This window comes from Epinephelus lanceolatus, chromosome 24 (assembly GCF_041903045.1).
Source record: "Epinephelus lanceolatus isolate andai-2023 chromosome 24, ASM4190304v1, whole genome shotgun sequence".
Taxonomy (NCBI): Eukaryota; Metazoa; Chordata; class Actinopteri; order Perciformes; family Serranidae; genus Epinephelus; species Epinephelus lanceolatus.
This window is the reverse complement of record NC_135757.1, coordinates 7,234,384-7,250,790: the sequence shown is the minus strand read 5'-3', so window position 1 is coordinate 7,250,790 and position 16,407 is coordinate 7,234,384. Positions and strand designations below refer to the sequence as shown.

Sequence of the window (16,407 nt, the reverse complement as noted above, 5' to 3'; positions counted from 1 at the left end):
ATGGCCAAGTGTCACGTATGTTCTGTGCCTGCGTGAGAGAGAGTGGAGTGAGAGAGTGGTACATCCTGTCAGCCGAGGTGTTTCCTATCTGCGCAGCCGAGCACTGCAGCACCTCCACAGACTATTACATCCAGACGGTCCTGGTGTTTCCTCCGCAGGCTCCACTTCACTCAGCTGCCCGATAAACCCGCTGCTTCTTCCCACTTTAACCTGAATAACAAACCAGGGCTCGGTGCTCCGGTTGGATCCAAACAGAGAGCCGGGGCTAACTGGCTGTGCTTTCCTCTGTCATGCTGCAGCTAATGCTCCGCTAGCAGCTCCCAGCTAGTCCCAGTTTGTTATTCAGGTTAAAGTGGGAGAGGCAGCGGATCTGTCGGGCAGCTGAGTGAAGTGGAGCCTGAGGAGGCAGATTCACTCGCTACAGGGGGCGAGGGAATAAAACCTAAACAGCCAATCAGAGTGATCTCTCTCACCGACTAGCTCCGCCGCCGATTCAACATGCTCAATCGGCCGAAAAGCCGCCAACGCCGAATGGCCGATGGTGCGGGACACACAGCAAAAACTAGGCTGACAGAAGCATTTCCGATACTGGTATTGGTATTGGAACAACTCACTCCAAAGTTGTCGAATGTTTGCCCTTGGCCAGTGACTTCTGGCGTCAGATAGTGACGCAAAAGTCGTCCTTTTACATTAAAGGAAAAACTTCAATTCGAGGTGTGGCATCGACGTAGTGCAGATAATTTGAAAGAGACTGTATGCAAACTGGACATTTCCTGTGTTAACAGAAGTGTGTTTTGACGAAAGACAATGCTTGTAACAGGCAGAACTTGACACGTTGTCCCAGAACATCAAAAACCAATGCACCCAGGGTACCTGGCGCGTCATATCTCGACGTGGAAAGTCCATGACCAAACGTTGATATCTGACGAGGTCAGAGTGAGAATGTGTTGTCATGACGGAAGCCCTATGAATAAAGGTGGTGAAGGCAGTGAATGTGATAAGCCATGATTGTCACAGCCTCTAATGCGTCTACCAGCAATACAATACATTATTTCTGATCCCCGGTAATGAAATAATTAACTTCTGACCTCTAGATAATGGCATTATAAAACTAATTGGATAGGGTATTCTGTGTGGATCTTTTAGTTTCCTAATCTATCCTGTTGAGAAAGACAAGGTGTGGTCTCACCAGCACACCCTGGACACACGTAAAGACACTATGGTCTTAATTTACATACAGGTATTAAAGTGCAACTCATTCCTTTTGTGCTTGTGCTACCAAAAAATGAGAGCTGACCCGAATGCCTCCAAGCTCAAAGCTTTGATCATTGCTGTTTTTCTATACCACTACCCCAAAAATCCCAAATAGCCCATAAATTAATAATCCAAAATTATTCATTATGCATCATCATTAATTATTAAATATTCTGAGACAAGGACATTTAAACTTTTTTACGGGCCTAGTTTTGTAACTTCGATAGTTTGACCACTCGCGGAAGGCTTACACAGATGCTGGCAGCATCTTGCCTTTAATTTCATTCATATTTCACTGATTTTAAAACACCACATATAGAACATATATATGCCATATATCTTCAGGTGTTAGATTTATTAGGATTAATGCTGGAAAATTTGAGAAGAAGAGAGTCGATCTCACTGCTGGTACCTGGAGCAAGAGGCAAACTGCACTTCCAGGCCGATGCTCCTGTTTGATAAATAACACACACGACTCCAGGCGCACAATGAATCAGAAACAAAGCTCACTACATCTGACCGAAACAGAGAAAGAGCTCTGCAACTTTATGTGTAAGGAGGTAAACTGGAGTGAACGGAGAAGCGACGAGAGAAGAAAGAAGGTGAAGAGAGGAGTCAGTCAGTCAAACGTGTTCAGCGTTTGATTCCGTGTTTGTAGGCTTGCTGTAAAAGCCTGCAGGCGTTTTACTCGGCTCGAGACTACTGCTGAAGTCGACAGCAGGATTAGATAAGTACAGACAAACGCAGAGCAGGAGAGTAGAAGTGTTTACTTCAGCCAGCCTTTCTGTCATAGTCTCCATGAAAGGTTTGCAGTTTGAAAGGAAAACAACTTTACTTTCTTAGGCTTGTTTTACTCTCGTCACGTCTGCTGGAAGGTGACTTTTTAAATTCAGTGACTTCTCTGCAGTGCTGAACTGAAATTGTTTTGTACTGTGTTGAGGCTGCCAAAACAGCATTGATTATTAATTCGACCAGTTTTATGCTTAAAGAAAATCACTATTTTTAATAGTTTAAGATTTTATCCCAGTCACTATCAAAAAGCCTTTTCCACAACTTAAGACCACTGATGGCACCCGAATGACATCAGAGTTCTCCGTGGAATTGTTTTCTCCTTTTTGTCATGCTTTTTAAATCTTATGTCTTCGAAGCATTTTCAGGTTACAGCTGTCACCATCTTTGTTTTTGTCTGACCTTTTTATAAATGTCAGCGTGCTGTCTGCTCAGCTGCTTTGTTGCTGCTCCTTGTCTAATTCTCGCTGGATCACAGATGAATTAAGTCCATAAATCAGTTTCTTACAAGAACCAGTAACATCAGATAACATGACTGACTGAGACAGAATGCCGTTGAATACAGGATTCTTCTAATTAGCAGTAGCGGATATATCAACTTCTGAACAAGAGATTTATTGGCCCGTGGAGGGAACTGTTTTACTAATTATGACTTTTCTGTTTGAACTAGGTTGGATGTCCATTTGTCCTTCTATTATATTGTTTAGGTTTTATTGGTTGAACAAATATAAAACATTTCGTCATAGTTCCCATTTTGAAATGTTACTTTTTAGTCAACTTTATTTCCATTTGCAGTATTATATTTGGGGATATGACTCTGTTCTGGGGCCCCTCTGCTTTACCTTGGGCCTACACAGAAAGCCTAAAGTGGAGAGAGCACACCTCTCTGCCCTTCCACGTGCATACATGGAAAGCCTCATGACAGAGAGAGCACACCTCCCTGCCCTTCCATGCGCCTACATATGAAGCTTAAGGCAGGGAGAGCAGCAGCAAAGGCCCCGGGGAACAGAACAGAGCAGCATTAATGACAAACAGAAATGACATTTATAAGTCAGACACAACATGAAAAGGAGGAGCTGGGGTGGAGGCAGGTTACAAAGCAGCTTGCAGAGGAAGCAGCAACAGTAGGCAGGCAAGAGCAGTTTAAATAGGGCGCCCTGAATGAGATTCGCCAATTGGTTGCATAGAAAGGAATCATGTGATCTGTCAACTGATGTAGCTGGGTTGTGAGCTGAGCTTGACATTTCCTACCTTTGGTTGTACAAGACCAGCTGGAAACGCAGCAGCAGGTAATTAAAAAAACACCCATGTTGAGGGGTTTGAATGCCACAGAAATCCCGCTGGTAACACAATGACAGGCTATGAAAAAACACCTACAAGAAAAAAAACAACACTCAACTGAAAACGTGTGTTGTGCAGCTACTAGGGCTGTCAAATGATACATTTTTAAAGTTGTGATTAATCGTAGAATTTCAATACTTCATTGCAATTAATCACATTATTAATTGCATGTTTAAATGTTCTATAATTTTGCATTTCAAAACAGTTTTGAAGTCCTTTTTAGAGCAGTAGCTACCCGAGTGTTTTCATTCTGAATACAGCGTTTGCACTTTTCAGGAGTTCGAGTTTAGCTGCTTTCTCTGATTCATGCAGTTCGTGTTTGCGTGGAGGTATTGCCCCCCACAGCTGTGAGGCATATGACTGGTCACAACATGGCAACCCAAGTCTTCCATAATGCGTTATATTCAGACCCTAATCACGTTGCAGTAACGGGTCAACGCTGACAGCGCTAGTAGCAACTGAACAACCGCTACTGTTTTTCGTCTCAAGCAGTGGTCTGTTAGTTGGCAGCCATTTCACCTAGATGTCACACCATCCACCATCTCCTCCACCTTCCAGTGGCAAAGTCAGCTCGTACACATGTCGCTGCATAACAAGAAATGGGGCTGATAAATAGCTGATGACGAATTCTAGACATACTAGTCGGTGTAGCAGGGGTCTTCTATCCAAGTGGTTCCCAATTGGTGGGTTGCAGGCCCATTCTGAAAAGGCTGCAAGTACCCTGAATTTCCAGCACAGAGCTTTTATTCTGAAAAGCTGTAGAAAGAGTGACTATCGGACAGCTACTTGACAAAGACGGCAAACTAGCTCAACAACATGGCCAAGTACGACGCTAAATATATTGAGCTGTGGGACCTTGAACTAATGACAAAAGAGAAATCTGGACCCTGTGGCTGCACCAGTTGGGAACCATTGTTCTATCATCTATCTATTACCCTGTAAACCACTACTGACATGTATTTCATAGAGTGATAATGTTTAAACCGGGCTACCGAACACTAAGCATCTTCCTAATGAATCCTGAAGTTGAATCAACACCTCTCTAAAACAGCTTCAACAAACACTGAACATGATGATGATGATTCATGAAGGAGATATCACTGCAGAGTTGTTGGATCAGACTGCATTAGTTTTAGCTACAAGGACAAAACAAAGCTGATCCAAAGTTTTTTTTACAGGACATAAAGAAAGAAGTAAAAAAACATGCAGCATGTAACACATGGCCTCAGACAAATACAGGGATAACGAAACGTCAGGCACAGTTAGAATAAAAGTTTACTTTAAGTTGAAAACATCAATAGCTAGAGAAGAACAAATTTAAGGAGGGAGATGTCACAGTTGTGGGGCCTCTGCTGAGAAAGCTCTATTACCACAACATTTAGTCCTTGATCTGTGGACAGACAGGAGTCTTTGGTTGGAGGATCTAAGGTGTCTGACAGTGTAGTACAGGGGCAGGAGTTCACAGATAGAAGCAGGGCTAAGACCATTTAGTGCTGTGTAAACAAAGAACAAGGTTTTAAACTTCAGTCTTCAGCTAACAGGGAGCCAGAGCGGAGAGGCAGGAATCTCAGTAATGGTGTCTGTTTTTTGATCTTGTTAAAAATCTTGCTGCAGCTTTCTGAGCTAATTGGAGATAGGATGAAGAAAACGTCTGGTGATACCAAAATACAAAAAGTTGCAGTAATGAGGCGAGTCAATATGAAGGTGTTGACAAGTTTCTCCAGGTCACAGACAGAATTCTCCTGTGTTTTCCAGCAGTAAATATCTGATAGACCAGTTTATTAAATGTTGGTCCTGAATCAAATATGACTCCCAATTTGTTTGCATATGTTTTAATGTAAGATGATGATGTCACTGATTGTAAAAAATAATATACAGAGCCACCATGATGGCACCCATTGTTTTGAAGCCTGTAGTTTGGCATTTTGGCCGTTGCCTTCTTAAATTTTTGGAGCCAGAAGTGACCATATTTTGACAAGGAGGTGGAGATAACGCTAGCTGCTAGCTTAGTTAGCACAGTGCATTTACAGCTATGGTTAACTGTGATAATACTAATGCTAGTTTTGACTAGCAAAATGGAATGGGATGGTCAAATGGCGGTACTATCTAACAGTCAGGGTTTACACGCAACACAAATTAACCACTTGCACAAATTTTTGCATGTAAAGTATTAATTAAAATTGATGCACTGTTTTTGAGAATCGACACAGTATAACAAAACGTAAAGTCGTGATACTCCAGTGTATCGATAATATCTTACACTTCTACTTTGAAGTGGCCACATATGCTTTACCTAACAGGAAATGTCTGCTGTTAGCTAACCGTTTGTCCACTTGTTTACCGCCTGTAAATGGAAACACATTAGTTCCACTTGCGTAGTTCCTGGTGCGTGCCTGCAAACTGTATGATAGTCCTGCCATTGTTAGCTGAACGGAAAAAATGCAAAGTGATCTTGCTTGAATAACCAATATTGTGTGGCGGTAGTATGTTGTTCTGTTCCCGGGAGTCTTTGAGGCATGCTCTCCCTGCCTTGGGCTTTCCATGTAGGCACATGGAAGGGCAGGGAGGTTTGCGTTCTCTGCCTCAGGCTTTAGTCATATGCACATGGAAGGGCAGAGAGGTGTGCTCTCTCTGAACTCTGGTAGATAAACGATTGGCCCCTGGGCTGGACTATGGGCATGCTTTTCTTAGAGGGTCTTTAAGTGCAGTTCTGTTGACCAGTAATTAATAAGAATCATCAAAATTCTTGATCTTCATACACACAGAGAATATAAAATAATGGACACAGAAACCGTGACGTCGCTCATTGGTTTGTGGACTCCTTTTTAAGCGCTGTCTTTGGCAATTTGGCTGGCACCATCTTGGATTTTCGGAGCCAGAAGTGACCACATTTGGACAAGAGGGTTGAGCTAGCTGCTAATCACAATTCTAGCTATTAGCTTGATTAGCACGGTGCATTTACAGCCATAATTAACTGTGATAATGCTAATGCTAGTAAAAAAAGGATTAAAACTATTCAAACAAATTGCACTTAGTGGAAAAACTGAACATCCGACTCCTTAGAGAGACTTTTATTGCAACCAAATGCTGCACAGGACTTTTTTAGACAACCAAAACATTACAGTTAACTTTCATGAATGGAACAACCACTGAAACAAGGACACCTACAACTTTAATCTGTGATTCTGGGGTTACGCCATGGTTACGTTACCTAACCAACTTTGTCGCCGTGGTAGGGACATATTATCAGACGACACCCACTTGTTACTCAAAGCCACCTCATCCTTAATTAAACATAACTTTGAGAATTATTAACATTTAAATGGGTGAGTTATATAAAAATTTACCCCTGTACAGTTCTTATGAAAGCTGAAATTAGCTATAGAAACCAAAATGTTTTTGTACCGGGCTGTAAACATGTTTATTTCTGCTGTAAAGTTAGACATTTTAACATGGGGGTCTATGGGGACTGACTCACTCTTGGAGTCAGCCTCAAGTGGCCATTAGAGGAACTGCAGTTTTTAGCACTTACACCTTGACTCCGTCTTTCAGCCTTGCACATTGCTGCTTGGGATAAACTGAGTCGTTAAGCATGAGCACTTCTAACTGATTTATTCTGGGGTCTGTTGTATGGTCAAAAATGTGCATCTTTCAACCCCTCATCATGACCTCCCTGATCTGAGTTGATCAGAGGTCAGACTCTATTTGAATATAGCACCTTTAATTCAGCATTTTTGCTTCTTTCTGCTCACTGATGTGCTGCCTGTGCTTTGGAGAAACACTCTGAAACTGAACTGTAATTGGTAATTATGTAATGTGTTCATGTGGAACAACACTACAAACAGGAGTCTTTGCTAACGGCAAAAGTCAGAGATAAACCTCCAACACAGGTTCAACACATTCAGTGAACCATCATACGCATTGTGACTTCTATATGAAAGGTTTTATGAGATCATCGTAGTTATGAAGCTGCAAAGGAAGGCAAATGTGCGTGCCGTTAAAAATCGAGATATTTTTGGGTGATCTAGCACAATGGCAGAATATAAATAGATCAAAGGAGCAGAGCGCAGAATCATTATTTCAAAGATTATGGCTCTGTGGTCAGACAGACATCACAAGTTGGCAGAGAGAGGCACAGAGGAGAAGAGAGAGCTCTGACCTCTGACGGATTACTGCAGGCTAAATGACAAACTAAGTTCATAAAATCACCAGTCAGGACTAAAGAGGTGTGGTGAATGGGGTGTCAGGAGGAGCTGGGAATGGAGCTGCCATCCCTGTGATTAGTGGATGACCTGCTCTACCTTGCTGGACACCTTATGCAAGTATGTCCATGCCCTCTGCTATGAGCTCTACATTTCTGTGCCTTGTTCTTTCATTCCTTCATCCACCTTCTTGGAAAGGTCAGCGTTATTTGCTCATTTCCAAAAACTTTTTAATGTCCAAGTCTTTCATAATGTTTGAAAGTAGGTGTGTTTCTCCTTCTGACTAGAAAGGTTAGCTTTTCTCTAGGGTGTGCATCTCTGCTATACATCAGCCTTGCAAACTTGTTTTGAACAAGGTATCCATGACAATGCTCAAAATCCAAATGGAATATGATGTATCAGATTCAGAGTATTGTCATATTCGGAATAATAGTAGATCTGTAGGGATCTGTTCAACTGATTTATACAAAGGCAAGGCAGGTATAGAGGTATGAATCTCTGATCTTTGAAGTCCACGAGGGTGGTACCTTGTTCGTTCGTCCTATTGTCCAATCAGCCGAAACATTAAAACCACTGACAGGTGAAGTGAGTAATTTTGATTGTTCTGGCATTCACGTGGATACCACCTGACATGTTCCACCCACCCAAACACCGTTGCAGCCCAAGTACCCCCCCTCATGGCAACAGTACTCCCCAATGGCAGTGATGGCCCGTGGAGCGTGACAGAAAGCTCAAGGTGTCAACCTGGCTTCTAAATTTCCCAGGCCCCAATCTGCTCAAGGATTCTTGTGATGTGCCGGTACCCCAGATGTACCCCTAATCCAAGGTGGGGCCTCCTTGGATTGGACTTGACCCTTGACACAGGATCTCTGGGAGTGTCCTGCGGTGTCTGGCACCAGTGCGTTGGCGGCAGATCCATTTAGTCCAGTGGGTCGTGAGGTGGGTTAATGGCATGTGCCACAGATGCTCATTCAGATTGGGCCAGGTTGACACTTTGAGGTCTTTGTCACATTCCTTGGGCCATTCCTGAGCGATGTTTGCAGTGTGGCATGGTGCATTATCCTGCAGAGGGGGGTACTTGGTCTGCGACGGTGTTTGAGTGGGTGGAACATGTCAGGTGGTATCCACATGAATGCCAGAACCAAAGGTTTCCCAGCAGAACAATCAAAGTTATTCACCTGTCAGTGGCTTTAATGTTTTGGCTGATCGGTGCATATTCACCATAGAAAGGATGGGGTTGCCCTCCCTTTCCTCAGCGGTCCCCAAGCCATATCTAGGTCTCTTAAACAAAGCAGCCAAACCTTCTGTTCCACCCACCCATCTCTTCTTCTCTTCTGCTCTGGGAGCTGCTCTGTCAGCTTGTTAGTTTTTCTATTAACATTATTAACAATTACTGTTAACAAAAAGTCTCGTTCCACCGCCAGCCACTTTCCATCTGCTCTGCAATCTAACTCCTCTGTCTGTTTGTCTTTCAGGAGGAGGCCGCCAAGAGTCTTTCCTCACAAAGATTATCTCCAAAGTGGTGTTTCCTTGACTGTAAGTACACCCCATTGTTCATACTCCTTCCTGATCCGTTTTTCCACTACCTGGACTCCCCACTTGTGCCGTCAACATTTTTTCCACATGTGCATAAAGTACAGACAAAAATAGCACAAATGTACTCACTGAAGATGAGTGTGCTTGCATGTGGTTTGTATTTCTATTGAAACAGGATCGGTCAGTTTTTGATGTAACGGAATGAAGTCTCTGTATCAAATAGTGAAATACGCTCTGCAGAGCGATGTATGCTATACTGTCTATGCTTTATCTCTCTAAAAGAATAGGAGGCTTTTGTTTTCAGCTTCAAATAAGTGCTAATGTATTCCTATCTGTAGTTATATCAGAACAGTTCTTTTAATCATGACCAAGTTCACTCAGCCTCGATTAGCCTGACTTCAAATCATCACATTCTGGAACAGACTTAGACTGCCAGCTGACGCTATTATCCCAATTTTATTTGAACTTTCTCTGTGATGTTTTGTTGCGTCAGCTTGTAAAAGACAGAACACTCATTAGATTTATTATTGCGAATATCATATATTCGTGTGGCCCTGGCTCAGGCCTGGACCGTGTGTCAAAATCAGTTTCAAAAATCATTGCTATTTCATTTTCTACTGTGTTCACTGTACGTTGTGCATTTCAACCTTTATAATGTGCTTCCAATGGAAACAGGACTGTACACAGACGTTTTCAGGGACTGGTGCTCAAGCACCTCTTATAATGGGGTTTGGACACAATTGTCCCTCTGTCCTCTACCACTGAAACTGGTCTGCAGTTCATTGCAATCCATTTTGCAAGGGAGTTCGTCAGTAGGTCTCAGGTAGACTCAGTTTGCTTCTGAACACCTGGGGCCGGTTGCACAAAGCACTTTAATTGAAGATTTCCCTTTAAATCTGAGTTAAGGTTTCCTTTAAATAAAATCAGTTGTACAAAACATCCTTAGGTCTTCTCCTTAAGATTCCCTTGGTCTTATACTTAAGGAATTGCTTTGAGTTCACTGAGCCTTTGCACAGAGGATCCTAGCAACCAAAGTTAGGGAAAAAACACAAGGTACCTCTGCCTGCGTCTCAACTGCTACATGGTTGAGTTCATGGTGATAGCAGTGGATAAAGATAAAATGAAGGCATCCTGAGAAGAGTGTTCTGTGACACGGAGAACCCGATAGACACCCTTAATGATTGATTTTGCACTATAAATTTGTCCAGTGGTCAGTTTATGATTTGTCTCAACGTCTTAAGTTGGATCACTCAACTTTCCTATGCTGTGCTCTTCCAGCCCTGTTACAATTAGGGATTGCACTGTGGTTTTATGCAACAGAATCTTCTCAAGCAGTTATTGGCGAGACATTTAATGTACGCAAGTCAATGGTGTGCCATGTTATTCACCAGGTCTCAAATGTCCTCACTTGTCTGCGAACACTGTGGTGAAGTTCCTGTCCAAACGTTGCAGTTTTCTCCCACTTTCCTTGCTTCATGTTGCTGTTACTTTCGGAACAAATTTACTTTTCAGTATCTTCTTTTTTTTATTGAATTCCTCTAGAAGTATGATTGATCCTTGATCCTCCCTCTGACCAGTTTGGTTTTGTGTCTTCTTGTCCTCTGCCATTTTTTGTTCTATCAGGCCTACTTTGTGAAAGTACAGTTGGGTGTGACAATAGGTAGCCTGGGCTATCACAAGCACACGTACAAGGGTACAAGGGTCTCCATGGAAACTGTACAATTTTCCTGCTGTAAAATCTCTTTAGTCATTTTCTCATTTAAGGAAAAACTAAACCTTAAGTGTCGTACTTAGAGTGTGGAGAAAAAGAAAAAGAAATGAAAAAAAAACCCCCAAAAAAAACGCCTTGGAAGAACGGCACTTGTCCAGTCAGAATCCAAAAGGCCAGGTGCTTGAGCACCACCTGAGGTCTATGTGTGCACGTGCCTGAGCAGAAGTGATGGGTGACCAAACCCAAGAGTTAATATGCAGCTAATACGAGGATTCTTATCTTCCAATGTGACAGTATTTTAGTTTGTCCTCTCCTTGGTTCCCCTGACAATGTTTCCTTGCTAAGCTGCAGTCGAAGGATAGAAACACAGAGGGACTTTTGTACTAAAAATACTTTAACCTTGGAAGGTACCTGTTTTGACAAACATGGCTAACTCAGTCCGCTGAAGCCTCAAACTAACTTCATAAACTTTTCTTTTTTGCCCAAATCTTCTATTGGATGCATGAAGACGGAGATCTGTTCTGTATGTGACATTCAGAGCTTTAATACAGCAGCAAACCATTATTGTCCATGTAAAGATATAGTGGACCAATGGTGTCCTGAGCAGAGACTGAAGTCATGCTACATCTATGTGTGTTGTAATCAGACGTGGTGTCGGTTGTTGTCTACTATGACACATGACATGAGATGAAACATTGGATTATCGCGTACAACACCATACGTCGCTGCATCGGGCTATAATCGGGCTGATATCGTGTGTAGTCTAGAACTAAAATATAGTCCGATTATAAGATTATGTTTTATCACTGAAATTTGAATCACAGTTGACATACGTCTGTCAGTGTTTTTGAGGCGTTTTCTTTTGAAGGGCCATTTAAATGACAGTGCTCGCCTCCCCACATGTAAATGTTCCTACAAAACAAGTTCATCCCAACACTGTTGCGTCACTGCATCCTGGGTTTAGTGCCGCTCAAGACGACTGTGACTGGTTTAAAGAAACAAAAACAAATCGGCACGCTTTTTTCCTCCCATAGCAGAAAGATAATCTGTGATTCCAGACCTTTCTCTCGCACTGACAGAGTGCTGTGCTGAGAGCTCTGGCTACACAAGTCTGCTTCTAATAAGATATTAATAAGTGTCACAAATGAGAAATATACATCGATAAGCTCATGCTTGCAGACGTGCATACAGTCATAAATATGTGTTAAGCTGACAGAATAATCAGTCAATGACATCACAATAGCACAGTCTCTGCATCAAATATGAATTCACAGTTATTCGCCAACGTCTTGCGTGACAGTTGTTGAAACTGATTGATTTCTGGTTTAAAACTCAACACAGCAGTTGTAAGAAAAAAAAAAAGACTTTTCATTTAAAGGTTATCGTTAATGGAATGTGTGCACACACAAACCTGTGAGATGCAAACAGATTTCTGAGTTGGTAGTTTCTCAAAATAACATAAAGCACAGTACCATCGGATTCTGTTTATTGGTGAATGTCATGAATATTAATCCCATACAGCAGCGGCTTCCCAAAAATATCGCAGAGGAAAAGCATTCGTCTTACACAATGTTATACATGCACGCATACACACCTCTGTTTGTGTGGAGTCCTGGTGGAATTTAGCCAAGAACAAAGAAAGATACAACAGCGAGCTGAATGAGAGAGAGAGAGAGAGAAGGGAGAGGTGTTTGAAGAGGACAGAGGAAATGTGTAGGTGGTTAGCAGGTGATCCGGTATCTTGTCGTCTGATGGATAAACTCAAAGAAGCATCAATAAACCTACAGTACACTGGTGACAAATTATACTTCCTGATCAGGCGTTTAGCTTGGGAGCTCTCTGAGTCCTTTGATACTAATGATCTGCCTGAACCAGTCCTAATCTAATATTCAGATGTGTCTACATAGTACAGCTGCACGGTGCAAACTTAGCCCCATTTCTCATGTCTGTACAGTATCAAATTAAGGCAAAATATCGAAAAAGGAAAATCAGCAATCAGCCGATAAGGCTGTTACTGCAGCTGCAGACAAAAGATTTAGGGCTCATTAATTCTCCCTTTATGTATGAAAGTCAGTTTCAAACGTAAACTTCACTGCCCTTCCATGTGTCCTTTATAATGGTATGGGTGCATCCAATAGATGGCACTAAAAGGCAGAGTCAAAAGTTTCACACAACAACAGACAAGGTGGCAGCGGAGGAAGTCGTGATATTGTAACCTTAAATGGAGGTAGCATTGTAGATATGGTCTGTGCGGCCATTGTATACATCCTGACATGGACGTATCTTGTTTAAACTAAGCCACACTGCCCCCACAATGTCCGGTGGTACTGCTCTGGTTCATCTGTATCCGTAAGCTTTCAGAAAATGTGCACAAACGTGGACAAACTGATCAGAGTACAGACAGAAGGTTCGATCTGTGTCCGTAACAGTGCGCTGAGCTGAAAACAGGGTATTGCAATTTAGGTAGAGTAAAGTAAACTTTATTGTCCCCCAAGGGAAATTCGTCTTGGGCAATTTGTGTACCACTTCCTGTGTTCACTATGTGGCACTAGAGAACACACATTACCTATATGACATGTTGTTGTATATCACTTGTAGACCACACAGTGTAAATTCGCTGTAAATCAGATGATCTTTGTCACATAAGGCTGACTTCCTGTTGTCAGTAGCTGGTGCTATGACTATGAGTCAATATGGGCACATAGATCTCTTCAGGCCTGGATTCTTATGCAGCATGTGAAATCTCAACCTGGTCTCACTCTGAAGTTGTCGAATACTGGCGCTTGGGCAGTGACTTCCCTGATACGTGGCCATCAGGGGTAACCGCAGCAGGACAGCAACATAAGTTAAGAGAGTCCAAGTAGGGCCAATTGGAGGGGTGGCTGTGTTTGCTTCCTGTATATTGTAAAGCCATACCCTGTTCTTTTTTCCCTAAACCCAACCATATACCAGTTAACCCAGTTATAATACAGGCAGATGTAAAGCTGTGATGAGCAACATGATGTGGTAGAAGTTGTTCAGGTTCCAAACTTAAGGTTAGAAATTATTTCTGTCACAAGTCCCAGACAACAATAAGTTTCCTCTGAGGAAGACTCTCAACAGGATTTCCAAACTGTGAGTGTGTCATCACAACTCTGTTTCACTCCAAAGTCATCGAATATTGGTGCTTAGGTAGTGACTTCTGGCGTCAGACACCGACGAAAAAGCTGTCCTTTCGCATTAAAGGAATAAACGTTAATTTGTGGCGTTGTATCTGCAATTTATTTTGAAAGAGACTGTATGTAAACTGTGCATTTCCTGTGTAAACATAAGTGTATTTTGAAAAGAGACAATGCATGTAACAGGTAACAGGTAGGCAGCTATACCTTGCATGACATATGTCTACGTGGAAAGTCCTTGACCAATCGTCAGTATGTGACGATGTCAGAGTCTGTTCAAAATCTAGGGCGGATTGGACTATGTAAATTATACCCTGCAATTGCAACAAAAACTCACATTTTGTACAATAAAGTATCAAGGTCTTGAGGCTTTTTTGGACAAATCTGAGGTAAATCTGGTCAACCTGTGAAGGGTAGTACATTAAAGAAATAAGCGTTAAACTATAAAGCACAAATGTTCAAGATCTGGGCAGATTGGACCATTTACAGTTGAGTTATAAACCACTTCCTGTTTCCAGTAAAACATGGAAATTTGAAGACAGCTACCCTGTTCCACGAAAACTCACAAACTTAAAAGCATCATCAAGGTCTTGAGGCTTTTCTAGACAAATTTGAGTTGGGTCCGGTCAACTTGCTTGGAGGAAGACATCAAAGTATAAACCATGTCATTTTCTGACCATAACTAAATATCAGCACTTAGATCTCTTCAGACCAGGACATGTGAAGCTTGGGGCAGATTTGACCATTTACAGACATGTTATAAACCGCTTCCTGTTTCACGGTCAAACATCGAATTTGATACCTTGCCATAGCCAAACCATTGGACAAAGACTTGAAAGCTTCGCAATTTAGCATCGCCAACATCTTGAGTACTGCTCAAATTTGAAGATGATCGGCTTAAATCTCTCGGCCCAAGAAACGAGACACATAAAATATCAAATTTTTCACTTCTGATGCGTGTGGAAACATTCCATGAGTCTTAAATACCTTTAGTCCATGCGATTTATTTCCTGACATAAAAATAAGTAGGGTCCTCATATCAATCGGTGTTCCGGCCCGAGGTGGTGGAAACGACTAGGCCTATACCGATATGTCTGGTATTGATCCACTATTATTGGTGTCAGTTAAGGTTGTAGTTCTGTATCCGTCAGCAAAAGTGCTTGTTGGATTGTTTGTGTCTGAAGGCTCCTTTCAACAGTGGGAACATTTTGGAAAGTTGGGTCTGAAAATGTGCAGTCTTCTCATGTACAATTTAACAGAGTGAATTGTACTAGCCTTTTGGCTAGAACCTTTTTAGTGACAAGATAATTGATTAACACTGTCTCTCGCTTTTGTCTCTTAAGCTACAACAGCAGATCGTTTCTACAGGATAGACAGAGCACAGGTGAGTCTATCCCAACTTGCTTCACCTCACTTCCACAGATAATATTTCTCTATCACTGCCTCTCTCTGCGTCTGACTGGTGATCAGCTTGTGTCTTCTGGATAGAATTATCTGTAAATATAAACAGATTAAAATGACTTTTTGTTTACTCGAAAACGCGGAGGAGTTGGGGGACTTTTTGCAACTGTGAGTCATGCCTGCAGCCCTCCTCACCATCAGCATAGGGCCAAAACAACCTACCTCCAAGAAGATATGCCAGCTCATCTCAAGGCTCACATTACCGTGCAGCAGTGGAAGCAGATGTCCACTGTTTCATTAGCATGAACAGGATATGGTTCCATGCCAGCTGCTTAATTATTCCCATTGGTTGGGTAGTACTTGGCATATTTGGCATATCAGCCTGACAAGTGGTTCACACACCACAGGTACAGTGGCTCCTATTGCTGCATTTGGTTAATCTGTCTCGTTAATATTCGGTGTCACTATCAAAAGGCACGGTGCTAGAATTCCTGAGATACTATACCAGTCAAACAGTTTATGAGACAATGGGCCCCAGGGTGCAGATATAAGGCCTCGTCTCCTACACACAGACCTGGTGGTGGTTTGGCTCTTTATAATCTTGTTTTACGTCTTTTTTGTAGTCACTATGCATCTTTACTCTGTTGTACTTTTGTGTGTGGTCATTTTGTGTCTACTTGTAGTTGTTTTGTGCTTCTTTGAGGTCATTTTATGTCTTTTTGGTCAGTTTGGTCATTTTATTTGTCTCTCTGTTGGATTTTTGTGTATTTTTTGGTAATTTCGTGTCTCTTTCTAGTTGTTTTGTGTCTCTTTTTTTTAGTCATTTCGTGTCTCTTTCTAGTTGTTTTGTGTCTCTTTTTTTAGTCATTTCGTGTCTCTTTCTAGTTGTTTTGTGTCTCTTTCTAGTCATTTCGTGTCTCTTTCTAGTCGTTTTGTGTCTCCTAGTCATTTCGTGTCTCTTTCTAGTTGTTTTATGTCTCTTTCTAGTCATTTCGTGTCTCTTTCTAGTCGTTTT

At 42.0% G+C, this 16,407-nt stretch overlaps 1 protein-coding gene across 7 annotated transcripts in view; it reads left to right on the top strand.

The window, feature by feature from the left end:
• dgkza (diacylglycerol kinase, zeta a) overlaps positions 1 to 16,407 on the top strand; it is a 149,979-nt gene that overhangs the window by 89,681 nt on the left and 43,891 nt on the right. For all 7 annotated transcript variants that reach the window (XM_033615708.2, XM_033615707.2, XM_078166002.1 and 4 more), the window contains 2 exons: positions 9,062 to 9,122; positions 15,335 to 15,375. In XM_033615708.2, the coding sequence (XP_033471599.2) occupies positions 9,062 to 9,122; positions 15,335 to 15,375 (102 nt within the window). The remainder of the gene's footprint in view (positions 1 to 9,061; positions 9,123 to 15,334; positions 15,376 to 16,407) is intronic.